Here is a 14,466-nt window from a genome sequence, read left to right as displayed (position 1 = left end):
AGAGAGAGAGAGAGCAAATAAAGTAATTTTTAAAAGTAAAATTGTACTTAAATGTAGCAAAACAGAAAAACTCAAAAATATAATAAAACAAATATAAAATGTGTATGTGATTTTACAAATGTATAAATAAAAACTATCTTAAAAGTCATATATCAACATGATAAGAAAAGTAAGAGAAGGACAGAAGTAACCGTGAGGAAAAGTAGACTTTGCCCTCCTTACTTAATCTTCTGTGCTATTTCATGTTTTTCCATGATATGAGTTAGTTTAATAATAAATAAAATTAGGTGACTTTATCAGACCTTAGAAACTGTAAATAAATCAGGAGAGTGGGTAATTATAGAGCAGCTATTTTCATAAATAGAGAGGGCATGATGACAGAATTCACAGACTTTGCTATTGAATGACAGCACCGTGTCACTTGGGCTGGCATTCACTGTCATCACGGTGACTAGTTTTGACTTGCACACTCCATTTTGCCAGCACCATACCAAAGCTTCAGCAGTGGTAGTACATAGTGCCCGTTTGCTTTTCTACTTGACAGTATTGCTTTCTTAACACTGCTCCTTTGGAACTAGTGTAGAATTGTGGACAAGGTGGAAAGCAACGCTTTGGGCATCTAACAAAAACAACATTTACTCCAACAGAGAGATTGAATTCCCACAATTAGGGAAAGATTTTCCCCTTTTCACTCTGTCTAATCTAGAGTGAGATTGTATAAAGATCCTAACAAGGCACGGTAGCAGTCTCAGTTTTCCGTGTTGGGAGTTGCCTCTTTCCTTCAACCCAGTTTTTTGTTTATGAAAGAATTTGAGAGCAATTGCATTAGGTGCTGTCAGCTAAGATGTCATTCAGACCGTCAGCTCCAGTCGCGTTCTGCTGTTAAGCTTCCGCAGTAAGCTCCAAGACCACTTCAGTGGGCTTGCTGGTGAATGGTATCCATTTGCTTTCCTTCTTTTCTTCCATTTATGCTCCTCAGAAGCCCCATATCTTGCCTTTCAGCATCATTATTCCTCCTAACGTCCAAAAGGGATGACTTAATCTAGGATTGTAGCAAGAAGAGCTAACGTTTGGGACTGGTAGACCACAATGGCCAGATGGTTCCACTTTATTATAAATAAATATCTTCCTTTGTTCTAAGGTGGATTATCATTTATCACTGGGCTATAGACAAGCCCATAGGGCATTTTCTTAATTAGTGGTCCAAGGAGGGGAAGCCCCATTTTGGGTGGTACATTTCCTGGCCTAGTGGTCCTGGGTTCTTTGAGAAAGCAGGCTGAGTAAGTCATGAGGAGGAAGCCAGTAAGTAGCTCCCCTCCATGGCCTCATCAGTTCCTGCCTCAAATGAATACGTTCCCTTTCCTCTCTGTTCTCAGCTTCTCTACCTGCAAAGCCAAAATCTGACATGATGTATTAGTGGCTACTCTTTACGCTGTGACAAAGAGCTGACAGAAGCTACTTAGGAAGAAAGATTATTTGACACACAGTTTCAGGGGGTATTAGCCCATTGTGGCAGAGGAGGCACAGTGGCAGGAATGGATGAATTGTAGTCTCAGGAGCAATCGTTGGAGCTCCTCACATGATGTGGCTGGACCAAGATGATGAGAACCAGACTAGAACGGGGGGCGGGGGGGGGAGGGTAAGTCTCAGAGGTCCACGTACAGTGACCCATCTCGACCAGATAGATTTCACATCTCAAAGGTTACATAGCCTGTAGCACCAGCCAAGGGCCAAGTATTCAAACAGACAAGACCGTGGGGACATATCAGACTTAAGATGAATGAGTGGGGCCAAGCAGTCTACAAAAGATCCTCTGCTCAAAATCTCTGATGCTTCTGTTTTTGTTCTTGGTTTGAAACCATTGCCCATATGACCCCTCAGTGCTACAGCAGAGTTTTGCATTTTGTGCTCCCCATTGTGAATCAGAGAACATAATGTAGTTGCAACTTTTCCAAGGTCACTGACCCTCTTTAATTGTATTGCAGTTGAACACCTTTCTTTCAGCAGCAGCAGGACACCCACCAGGCAAACTTTCTTCTCCGTGTTGCTTTGGCAAAGTGTTGTCCAACAACAGGCAGGAAAGAACAGCCTGTAATGGCCTTTGTGGAATGCGACCGATTATTTCAGAAAGAGACATATTGACCATTATGGGAATGAGAAGTATTTGCTCTGGGAATCCCATCCATGTGCATGATAACAAATTGGAGCAAATTCTTGTTTTTATGAATTGTTATGGCCATGTGCCAGAGTGGGGCTCTTAGATACAGAGAATAATGTTTTATGTCAGAAGTCAAAAAGAGTTCTTTTATTCCAGTTTCTGTTCACTTTCCCCTTCTCCCAAAGCATTTTTTTCAAAAGATGTGCTTACGACACATAGCAATATAAATCTGTCTTATGGTAAGTTGCATCAAGGATACCCTATCTCAGTCTGTCTGTTATCTCCATCAGTGAGATTAAGGATCTTCCTTTTTAACTGCCTGTGAAATCTTTCCATGGGCTTTCCCTTCTTTCCCCATAACCAGTGTCCCTAAATCAGTGCATGTTAATGCTCTAATCCCTAAGGTTTCATTCTTATTCACGCCATCCCTTTCCACCTGCACTCTACCTTAGCTTCAGGGAAGGAGAGGGAGAAGAACAGTTGAGCTTGTCATTGCCCCAATCTCTTGAGGAAACAACGCTGGTTGCTTTGTTAGTACCATAAGAGTGGGAAACTACTTTATTTCACTCAACTGTTAAGGGTGAGTACAGTCTAGGTATTGCACATTGGTCTAGGCACTGAAGATAGAGCAGTGAACAAAACAAGCCTTCGACTCGGTAGAACTTGCATCATGCCACTGTCGTGCATCAGTGAGGTGCTCTGCTGTGTGATCTTCTTTCACGGCCTGTGTTTACACTCTCAGTATACATTCTCGGGACCCTGCTTGTCCTCCACCTTTTCCTCTTCTCCAATTCACTAACACCTAACAGGGTTTAGTGCTTTGAAACAAACTCTTGATTAAGCCACTTCTCTATTTAAAAAAAAAAATCCCTCAAAGGCTTCCATACTCCCACCTCTATCATTTACCAAGTAAAGTACTTAGCCCTTAGCTTGTCATTTAAAGTCCTCCATGATCTGGCTCCAACCCCCTTTTGGAATGTAATCCTTCAACTCTTCCCTTTTAAGGACTCTATGTTCTCTGCTACACCTTCTCAATTTGGAAACTTCTGCCTGGAATATTCCCCACAAACTGCCTATTAAAAAGAAAAAAGTCTACCCACTGTTCATGACCCAGGTCACAACCCCCCCCCCCCGCCCAATAAGCATCTCTCCTCGTAATTCAAACACCGCATTGGACTTTTCTTGTGACCTGTTTTTAAACTGGGAAATATGCGTCTTTTAGCAAGAAGGCGCTTTAGCCTTTGGTGCTCTTTTCTGCCTCGCGAGTCAAGTCTACAAGGAGAGAGGGAAAGCTCAGCAAATTGCCAGTGCTGCTTTCTTGCCATCACAGCCTCACCTTTGTTGATTTAGGAAGTCATACAGTTAAGAATGGAGTTCGTCACTAAAAAGCTGCAGATGTATATAACTCAAGTCCTGCCATCTTATTGTCGATATTTGTTTTGGACTGATTTTTTTTCTTGTTATTTACAGAGACATTCTTATCTCCGTTCTCCCTATGATCCTTCACCAAGCAGACAAGCTGGAGGTTCTCCTCGCTTTCCTGGGGGAAGAAGTCACCGGGGAACTCTTATGGATTCCCAGCAAGCATCAGGGACCATCGTGCAGATTGTCATCAATAACAAGCACAAACATGGACAAGGTAAAGGCCATCATCCTCAGCATGCCTGATCTTTAGAGACAGAACCTGAGACAGGACCATTTTTCCCAGAAATTGTGAATACTCACATGTAGGCCACTAAATGTGAAGTCTTCAAAGGGGATATGAACAAGTGACTAGAGAGGACTTGTAGGACTTTCCACAATTGCACCCAGAAAAGTATACACAAGTACCCTTTGTGCTTAGGAAGCAACCTCAGCACTTTCTCTGTTGCCTGTAGGAGTTGGAGGTCATTTGGGAAAATCCACTTATCTTTAATAAGCAGGGCACCCAACATTCAAAGATATTTGGTGTCAAACACTTCTAAAGATCTTCTCAGTAGGTAAGTATTAAAAAAGGCTTTCTCCTGGGACTCTTGTTAAATATTCCTGACTCCAATCTTAGAGATTTGGATTCAGTATGTAGTAAATGAGGAGATCATCCTTCCATTTGTGTGAGCCATCAACAGATCCAGACATCACCTGGCTGAGAACCAGAACCACTGAGCAGGTAGTACAGTTCACCATGAGTCTGGTGGCATAAGCAGCCATATACGTTCATTGGTCCAGTTTTCTCTTCTCTGGTCTCCACTGCCCCAACTCCAGTAGCAGAGATGGAAGGAGGAGAAAAGCACAATATTGACTGGTACTTCGTTTGTTGGGTATCCCGTCAATCAGTTCTTTGGAATAAAAGCTCAACTGGTTTCTTTCTATATAATCACAAGCATGTTTTTTTTCTTTAGAGAGAAAATAAATCAAAAGGCAATTCTTTGAACAGGATAAAAGTAAATTATTAAACCAAATGAATGAATAACATTGGTGAAAAACAATCCCCATTACAAAGAACTCCTAGGATAAATCTCCACAGAGCTGGTCAAGCCAAAGCTAGTTCATCACATCTGTTACTAATTACATGTAAATTTCAGATTATACATAAAAACATCACTTTTAAAGATGTACAGGCTCAAGAGAAAACTCTAAATGCAATTTAATAAAACTATGCTTATTAAAATCATTAGAAATATGTATTATTGATCTGCATTTGATTTGAAATTTATGGCTTTTAAGTTCCCAAGCTTTCTGATACAACTTCAAGAAAGAAGAGTTAGGTAAAGATACAGTTGGATTTTCCAGTCCTAAATTACCCCCAATAGATTCCATTTGCTGTGGAAGAATTACAAAGCCCTAAAAAATGATTGAGGACAAAAATAGACTTCAAAAGCCCTAATACCATAATTTCCCCAAGAACTATTCATTTTTCACAGCAGAGGCTCATTCCACTGCTGCCTCAGTGCCTTAGAAAATCCTTTGCTACTTCATAGTTCTTCATCTGCCATGTTTATCTGGATACATCCCTTCTCTTTTGACCTTTCTTTTAGAGTTCACTGAAGAATCTCTTGTCTTCACCTTAACGCCCAAACCCCAGCTGGATGATTCAAAATCATCTTTTGGAATTTTGTTGGTGGGAGGAGGCTCTCTTCCCTTCTAAAAGCTACATTTTATTCCACTGCTTAGTCTGGACTGTACCCATAGTTCAAATGTTCAGAAGGAAGACGAAGCTTAGCTTGGGTAGTGCTGCCTGCCTTGTTTTCCCTGAGTATGAATCACCCTTCTCCCAAGTTCTCTTCATAGTGACAGGGTCCCCTCTGGTATATACACTCATATCTTTGTTAAAAATCTCAGAAGAAAAGCAACAAGACACCCTACATTTTAAACTTGAATCCTGTCAAAATGTTCTTGAAGCCAACTCTGTACCCACTTGTTCAAACAGTCTAGAAAACAGTGTTACTGTGCTGGGAAGAGAGAAAGGGTAGGCAAAAGAGAAACACATCCTGCCTGATTTCTGTGGTTCTGTTCATAGCCCCCAAGCCTCACGCTTTAGGTATCTACTGAAACTCTCTGTGCACTGGGATCTTCTCCAGGTTAGTTTCTTGGAAATCTTTACACAGACTGACTTGTTAGAGGGCCCAGTACTCAAGCAGTTCTTGCAAAAGACAATAAAAGACAGCCAACATCTTTCATATTCTTTAATGTGACCCAGTGGACTTGACGAGAAAGAAATAGCCTAATGATTCATCCCGAGTCTGTGCTGCAGCCAAATCAGTCAATTCCTAGAAACGCCCCAAGTGGGAATATGTCTCCCCCCAGCCCTGCCCAAAGAGATACACCCTACCCTAGAGATAACGTTGATTAAGATGCCAACAGGTCTTCTTGGGTATGATAAAGTGGTAGAAATCATGAAAGCCACACCCAGGCCCATTTATGGCTTGAAATATCCACAATCTTAGCCCTTCAGAAATGGAGAACATTCCTCTCAGACCTCTCCATCCACAGCACTATCTCTAACCTAACTCCATGCTGTACAGTAGTAGCCTAATTAGCTTAAGGTTGACATATCTGGAAGGATGTTCTGTATCCCTTTTCCTTCGCAGGTTTCCTCTACCTGTAGTCCCAATATAAGCTCTTTCAAGAATTCTCAGAAAACATAGAGGCAATGGCTCTCTATCTATATGGGTAGGTCAGACTCTTGTAACATTTGCTATTCTGAATGGATGTGATTCAGAACATAGATGAAACTGGTCCTTTGGAAAGAGAATTAGTTTTGCATCTAACTCTCCTAGATAACAAATCTCTTTTGAAAATTGTTATACCCAGAAGGATAACTACTTAGACCACGCTGTGCCACTTAAGATACTAAAAGTACTACACTCCCCTAGAGATCATCAGATGTTCAAGACAAATAGAGCCCCACTTTCATGAATCCACTCATCACCCAACTGAAAAACTGTTTGCAGATTGCCCACTCTTTCTCAGACTCTTCGTTAGAATCCCGAGGCTGTTGCTAAGGCATGTGGATAACTGTTGAAGGTCGTTATCACTGAAACAGTGATACCTTAAACAGTGACAGCCTTCAGCAAGGACAGCCTCTGCAAATGCGTGTCCTTGCCATGACAGAACAAAGGATGTTTGCTATTTTAAAGAATTCATGGAGCCTAGTAATCTGTCTTCACTCTGCCTCTGTGTTCTCTTTCAGTGTGTGTTTCCAATGGAAAGACCTATTCTCATGGAGAGTCCTGGCACCCAAATCTACGGGCCTTTGGCATTGTGGAATGTGTGCTCTGCACTTGCAATGTCACCAAGCAAGAATGTAAGAAAATCCACTGCCCCAATCGGTACCCCTGCAAGTATCCTCAAAAAATAGATGGAAAGTGCTGCAAGGTGTGTCCAGGTAAAAAGGCAAAAGGTGCGTTGGCTGGAGGCCCTGCCTTTGGTTGAATGAGATCCACACAGAGTCCTATTCAATTTTCTTTGTGCATCAGAAACACAAATGGCCTGTCCTATAAGTCTTACGATAATAGTTCTAGCAAGAATGAATTTCATTCTTTCTTCTTCTGAGAGACTGATGGTTGCTTTGAAGGAGTTGACTACTTGGACCTATTCTGGAGAGTTTCTTGTGTCTACAACTTCACACACATGCCAAATTACTTACCTTGTTCTTGCTTTCCTAAGTTAGCACGGTTTTAGGAAAACAGCTACACCTTCATTTTTTAAATCACTAATTTACTTCTAGCCATAATCCAGTACTCTTTCCAGATGAGAGATGTGTGAGTTACAGTGGAGGGAGATTGGGTTCTGGCTCAAATCTAAGGTCATTATGTGACCTTGTAAATATACTGGATCCATATGTATCTGGGCCTCATCAGCCCCGTGTGAAAAATTAAAGCATTTTTTGTATTTTTATTTGCATTTTATGTTTTAATTTTTGAGACATAGCGTCTATGTATATTTGTGGGGTACAGAAGGATAATTCAAGACATATATTACAAGGTATGAGTACCAAATCAGGGTAATTATCATCCCATGTCCTCTCATGTTTATCCCAGATTCTTCTAGTCACTTTGAAATTTCTCATAGTTGGTTTCACTATGGTAACCCTACTGTGCTATAGAAAAATAGAAATAATTCATTCTAATAGTGTTTTAGCATCTATTATCCAATTCTGTCTCTCCATCACTACCTTCCAACACTAAAATCCTATAATTATGTTATTTCTCTTTTAAAGACAAGAACAGTGAAGTGTAGAAACTGGCTTTCTCAGAGTCATGAAACTAATGGATAATTCAGTCAAGGCCTTCAAACCAGGTTACTTCTAGCCCACTGTCTTTTCTACTTGAAAATGGTGCTGATCATTTTTGAAATGGCAGATTGTTCAAATGACAATTTTTAAGACATGAACTAGATCAAAAAATATATCTCATCTATAATGCTGTCATTGTAACTTTGATCTGCTTCAGTTTTCATGTATGATCTACAGCAAGCCCCTTCAACTTTTTGAGCCTCTATTTCTTTTTATTCAAAATGATATGGTTACAGTAAGTGACTTCCTACAGCCATCACCGCCACCCTCCAAACTCAGTATTTCACTATGAATGAATTAGCCATACCCAGGTACATTAATTCTTCATTTCTTAGGCCTTCTGAAAAAATGTAAACACAAGTGAAAATAAAAACACATTTTTAAATGGAGATGGATACAACATTTGTCCCTTCCATTGAATAGTTGCTCCTGCCTTGCAGGGAAACATGTATTCAGTGTAAGTATAGGAGAATCTTTAAATGAGTCTGTGATTCCTGAAATTGTCTGCACAATGGAATCCCCAGTGCGTTTCCAAAAGTACCTGTGTTCCATATCCAGAGATAATGATTTAATTGATTTGATTGTGGCCTGGGCTTAGGACTCATGAGTGCCTCAGACTCCTTTGATATGCATAAACGTTTGAGAATATTTGATGCATGTTCACAGTGGTTCATAGTATTGTCCTTTAAAATGTGATTGCTTACCAGCAGCACCTAGGAGCTAGTTATAAATGCTGACTCCCAGGCCTCCGCCTGCCCTGAGACCAACTCTGCAGTTAAGATTCTCAAGTGATTCTATTGAAGCTTAAGAAGTAATAATTTAAGATAACTATAATGCCCTTCATCTTCCGTGGTGAAAGAGACAGGATGTGGATACAAAGGACAAGAGCTAGCCAAGAGTAGACATCAGAACACTAAAGTGCAGGAGGAAATATTATTAGGGGTAGGCAGGGAGCATGTTCTAGAAGGATGTAGACATAAGGGCCACCCAAACATGGTGACTTACAGTCCCTTCCAAAGCTGGGGTCTCATTTGATCCACAAATCTTAATGTCAGTTGCAATCTCCCAACACGTGTTTCTTTTTGGCTAAAGGTCTAACATTTACACTTTCCTGGTAATACAAGATAATCTTGGGCAAAAATTAAAAGTTACCTAAATACTGAAGATCAGGTTTTCTGATTTGATTTGATTTTCAGACAGAATCTCATTTCACACTGTGCTTAGGATTTTCTCACACCAGTGATTGCAAATAAAAGGAGAAAATGGGATACAGAGAATTTATTGCCTTTAAAAAGAATTTCCTTCTCAGGATGGTGGTGTTTTGTGAGCATCCAGATAAGCAACTCCACCTGTGGGCTTACCCTGAGAAAGTAAATGGAGACACATAAAGGTATAGAAGCTAGGCCTTTTTTGGTGCAGCGTTATTTGTAATGGTGAAAAATTGACAACAGACCACTCACTAATAAGGGATGGCTAAATTATGGTATAACTGCACTGTGGAATATTATACAGCCATTAAAACCATCGTAGACCAAGACTGCTGACATTTAAATATTAACTTAAAAGAGCAAGCTGCCAAAATATGTGTGTCATACTTAATTTCTTGTGTTAAGAGAAAGTTTGTGTGTGCTTAAATATTTGAAAGCCTGGAAGGGACTATGACAGAATGTTTATAGAGATCATCTTTGGATAGCTGACTTACCAAGTATTCCCATTTTCTGCTTTCACTTGTGTTTTCTAAATTTTAAGTAGTAAACATGTATTACTTTCATCATTTGAAAACATAATAAAAGTTGTTGTTTTTAAAACCACCCTCCAGAATCCCAATTGTCAATATATTGAAGAATCTGACTGACTGAACCAGTTTCCCCAGAAGAGCTATTTTTACTGTTTTCCATCCTGATCAGATATGCTGAGATAGTATATCCATTGGGCATCATGGAAAGAAACCATTCCAATCTCATTCTATGTACTTTTCTCTCTCTGAGCCAGACCTGGTTGTGTGCATTTTAAATCACTCTTAGGGGTTATATTGCCCAAGAGTCACTGTCTGCATGACCCAGGGTGTCCTGCTCCATATATTCAGCACCTGCACAGCAGTAAGTGTGTCCTGAAATCAACCTAAAGATGCATGTTAAGTACCTACTTCATGCAAACACTGACACAGAAGAACGAGAGATAAACAAGATGGCCAAAGGCTACTGCCTGGTGCTTGCATTGTAGTGAAGACAAAGTACAGTGAATTCAAATTAAGAATTTAATTTTAGCATGTGATGGAGACTGTGACAGCAAAAAGAGCATGATCAAGAGATGGTGAACAGTGTATGAAACACTTTCAAAGTAGTAGCCAGTGAAATGCGATGTTTGAATAGACTCCTGGATGACTTGAAAGGGTCCACAGATAGGAATGTCAGACCATCAGTGGCCTCTTAAAATAATGGTGCATAGCCTAGAGGAAAATGGACAAAGCAAAGGAAGAAAATAGAACAGTAATATTAATTATTTTGACCAAGCTAAAAGTTTCATCACAACAAATAAGAGCAGGCTCCATCAATAACAAACACAGGCTGAGATAATGGATGCAGATTCCCCGTTTCTCTTCTTATTGCTTTGCTAGAGGCCAAACTTACTTTGCATGTCATCACCCACCAAGGAATTAGCTAAGACACAGATCTACAGATTTCCCAACTCACCTCTCATACCCCGGTACTTCCCTAATACCTGGAATTCCTTACACAATTCTTTTGGATTTGGTCATTAAATACCCCTGTTATGACTTTTAAAAACTTCCTGTGATGAGATAACACATCTTTATCTGTCATCACCACCTCCCACAGTAATGGTGTCTAAGTTTCTTAGTTCTAGAGGTCACAGGATAAGTTTCTTATGGGGAGTGGACATGGCCCCAAATGAATTCCCTTATGGCATGGGTCCCCAAAAGGAAATGAGACTAGGTGGGCATGGCAGTGAAGTGCCTTGAGATGGAACATGCAAGATGGTAGTGAGCACACCCTTTTAAGAACAATTTTTTTTAGTGTCTTTCAGTTTCAACTAGGGCTGAGTCACTAATGGGGTTTTGTTTGTGGATTTCTTTAGTTGTGTAAGTCCAGATCTTAGGATGACTTAGGAGCTTCTGAATGACTCTTTAGGATGTTGGGAGAACTATGAGCCTATGGCAGGTACTTTTGGTGCTATCAATGGTTGGGTTTCATATGTCAGTTACATTCAGAGCCAACATTAGGTTAGTGAGAAACTCAGCTCTCCTTGTAGAGGTGACAATTGAATTCATAGAAGTCCCTGTATGCTTCATGACCTCCTTCTTCTCATGTGAAAACTGTGAGCACACAGCCCTTAATTGCCTAACATCATAAAAAAAAAGGCTGGCCTGCCAAGTAATCAGATGTCTGAAATGAAAGGCAAAGGGAGAAAAGAAGCTTGATTCTAGGATAATCCACAAAATGAGAAAATGAGTGATTCAACTTGGAACTGTCAAGAGACAATGGTGGTTTTGTCCTCGCAGAGCCAAATGGTGGGAGGCAGAGATAGAGAGGAAACATAATCAGGTCCAAAATAGACATACAATAGCAATTTGATTACAATGTCCAGTCCAATATGTTTGATTGGACAGCAGTGACTCTCGTCAGTATGAAGCACAGATTCCACAACATTCAGCCCTCTGTGGATTTGTCCATCATGGTTTAGATATTCTTGTAGATAACTTCTGCATAGTCTCAAACTATTTTTCAGGCTGTGTAAAGATTCTCTTCAGTATTTTTTCTTTGAGTTATATACTTTGAATACACACCTCAAGGGGGTGCTGATTATAAAGCTATCAAAGGAACAACTCACTCATTTTTTGATATGGGGCCTGGGCAAAGGGAGTATGGTATGAAACCTTTATTCCTGGGAGCTGAAATCTAACGGCCTGCTATACATAGTAAATGATCCACAGACAGTGGATCTAACCAATTTGTGTGTGTGTGTGTGTGTGTGTGTGTGTGTGTGTGTATCTCCCAACCATTCGTTTGGCATAGCACACACATGACTAATCTGACATCTAGATTTTGGCACTGGTGTCGATCCGGTATTATCATTCCTTTTACAAACAAATCAAAGAGCATTCAGAAATGTCAAGCCAATTTGGATGGATCCATTGGGCAAGTATATGCACATAGATGAGTGTCATGAGTGTTTCTAAGTAGACTGAAATGATGTCAGAAAAGCTAACCAAAGCCCTCTGTCAGCCCATATCCTGGGCCTTTCTTAGCACCATTGAGCTGAACAGAACATGATTCTGCCCTAGTATGGAAAAGTCAGTGTGCCCTTAAGTACCTAAGAGATTTAACCTGGTTATACTCGTCTTTGTTTTCATCAAAGTTCATTTCTCAGTGGTTGTTGTAGGGAGACCCAGTTCAGTTTGGGGTGTGCCCTACAGAGCCAATGACTCTGTGATCATGTGGACTCTTGAGAGCTTAGATGTGTCTGGGTGCTCTGGTGGCTGCTAGTACAGTACATCTGGAAACGGTGTCTCTCTAAAACATGTTCCGGTTGATTGTCTGCGTCTGCTTAGTGCCAGCAGTTCTGAATAGTGAGATGGCTAAATGCAGAAGTTTACTTCTAGTTTTTAAAAAAAATGCCAAAATTCTACTTGCTTCCTGGTTCCAGAAGAACCTCCAAACCAAAACTTTGACAGCAAAGGTTACTTTTGTGGAGAAGAAACCATGCCTGTTTATGAGTCGGTGTTCATGGAGGATGGAGAGACTACCAGAAAAATAGCACTGGAGACTGAGAGACCACCTCAAGTAGAGGTCCACGTTTGGACCATTCGAAAGGGTGAGCAAAAGAGCGTTAAATTTGCGTTTGTAAGTCAGATAGAGAAGGGATGACTCACCTTAATTTTGCATCAGCAGGTTCCTGTGCTTGGGTCGAAAGCGATCCCTCTGCTGAGAAACAGCAGGCTGCTAGTACAGAGATGGTGTTTGCAAATTTACCACAGTCCATGATAAAGATCAAATATTAACTCTTGAGATCTTGCCTTTTGTTTTGGTTTGGTTTGATTTTTATTTCAAATACCTGAGCCCTACCGCCAGAGTCTGATTTGTTGGTCTGAGCCAGGCATGTGAACCAATCAGCATGTTTCCTTAAATCCTCCAAATGGTTCTAAATCTATGGTCTATGTTGTAAACTAATAAGCTGCAGTCTCCCTTCCCAATAGAAAGCTCAAAAAACAGGAAAATCCCTTCCTTCAGTGTGAAGCTATGTCTCTGGAATTATACCATGTACTCTGGATTATGATAAATTTTAAACATCCTACTTTTAAGAAGATTATGGGCTTGAACCAAGGAGATGACTCACTTGGTAAAGGAGTTTGGTGACAAGCCTGATGATCTCAGTTCAATCCCTGGGACCCATATGGTGGAAGCAGAGAACTGAATCCCACAATCCCAAGTAAATTGTCCTCTAACCCTCAAATATGTACTGTGGTACCCAAGTGCCTATACACACTCCGTAAGTTCTCAGCCAGACAGGGCTACACAGGGAGTTCCTGTCTCAAAATAGCAACAATAATAACCAGTGTTCAAACATGTATATGCTTCAGCATCATGCACAGAGCCGTACTAATGTGCTGCTAGCTAGTCCTACCCCAGAGATGAGCATTCGGTAGGCCTTGACATTATAAGCATTTCATAAAAAAGGCATAACCTCGTGATGCCAATGCAAGTAATATTTGGATCACAGTTTCAGACATTCTGCTATTGTTGTTTACTGCATCTTTTCTCACTTCGTTTCCCCAACAACCTTGCTTTTACCAAAGAATGCCCCCCACAACTAGGAAGTATGCTAGGCTGCAGATATGCTTTTCAACCATGTTTATTTTGGTTTTATATCTAGGCATGTCAGTTATCTGTCTTTAACTCCATACCTCGGACTAAGAACTGGCATGTTGGTTTCTTAAGCAGTGAACCCAGCCACACATCCTTCACCCCACTAAAGTACATGGACGGCTTGCAGTTTGCTAGTATATATCAACAACCTTCTATATACAATAAAGCTTTTAGCGAGGTTTATGCTTCCTGGACACAGCAAAACCCAGCCTTCATCTCCTTTCTTTCCTCGTTGACCTCTGGTTTAAGTGAGTTGGTAACATGTTACCCCTTAACTGCTTGGCAGTATTCAGTTATTTACCTGCCTCTAATAAGAACTGTTTAGGCGAGGTGGAAACTGTGGGCCAATGCATAAAAACCCCAGCCCCCTTGTTTGTTTTGTTTTTAAGAGAAACCTGCAAGAATTCTATTTCCCAAAGGAAACATTGCACTTCTGTGTGAATTAAGGAATAGGGGTAGCCTCTCTATTTGCACATATAATATGCCTGCAGTCCGACTACTGGTTTTCATTTTTTTTGAAAGTCTTTGCTGACTTTACAGCCTTTATTTTTTTTAATTTATTTATTTATTGAGGATTTCTGCCTTCTCCCCGCCACCACCTCCCATTTCCCTCCCCCTCCCCCGATCAAGTCCCTCTCCCTCATCAGCTT

The 14,466-nt window shown here is 40.6% G+C and overlaps 1 protein-coding gene across 2 annotated transcripts in view; it reads left to right on the top strand.

The window, feature by feature from the left end:
- Positions 1 to 14,466, top strand: part of Chrdl1 (chordin like 1) — a 116,927-nt gene that overhangs the window by 93,961 nt on the left and 8,500 nt on the right. Inside the window, exons 8-10 of one of the 2 annotated variants that reach the window (XM_013355111.2) lie at positions 3,629 to 3,797; positions 6,828 to 7,022; positions 12,597 to 12,764. In XM_013355111.2, coding sequence (XP_013210565.2) covers positions 3,629 to 3,797; positions 6,828 to 7,022; positions 12,597 to 12,764 — 532 coding nt within the window. Of the gene's footprint in view, positions 1 to 3,628; positions 3,798 to 6,827; positions 7,038 to 12,596; positions 12,765 to 14,466 lie in introns of both variants that reach the window. The other variant, XM_026777970.1, reaches the window with a different exon arrangement.

The sequence above is a fragment of the Microtus ochrogaster genome, unplaced genomic scaffold, assembly GCF_000317375.1.
Source record: "Microtus ochrogaster isolate Prairie Vole_2 unplaced genomic scaffold, MicOch1.0 UNK92, whole genome shotgun sequence".
NCBI lineage: Eukaryota > Metazoa > Chordata > Mammalia > Rodentia > Cricetidae > Microtus > Microtus ochrogaster.
This window is presented reverse-complemented; position numbering and strand designations above follow the sequence as displayed.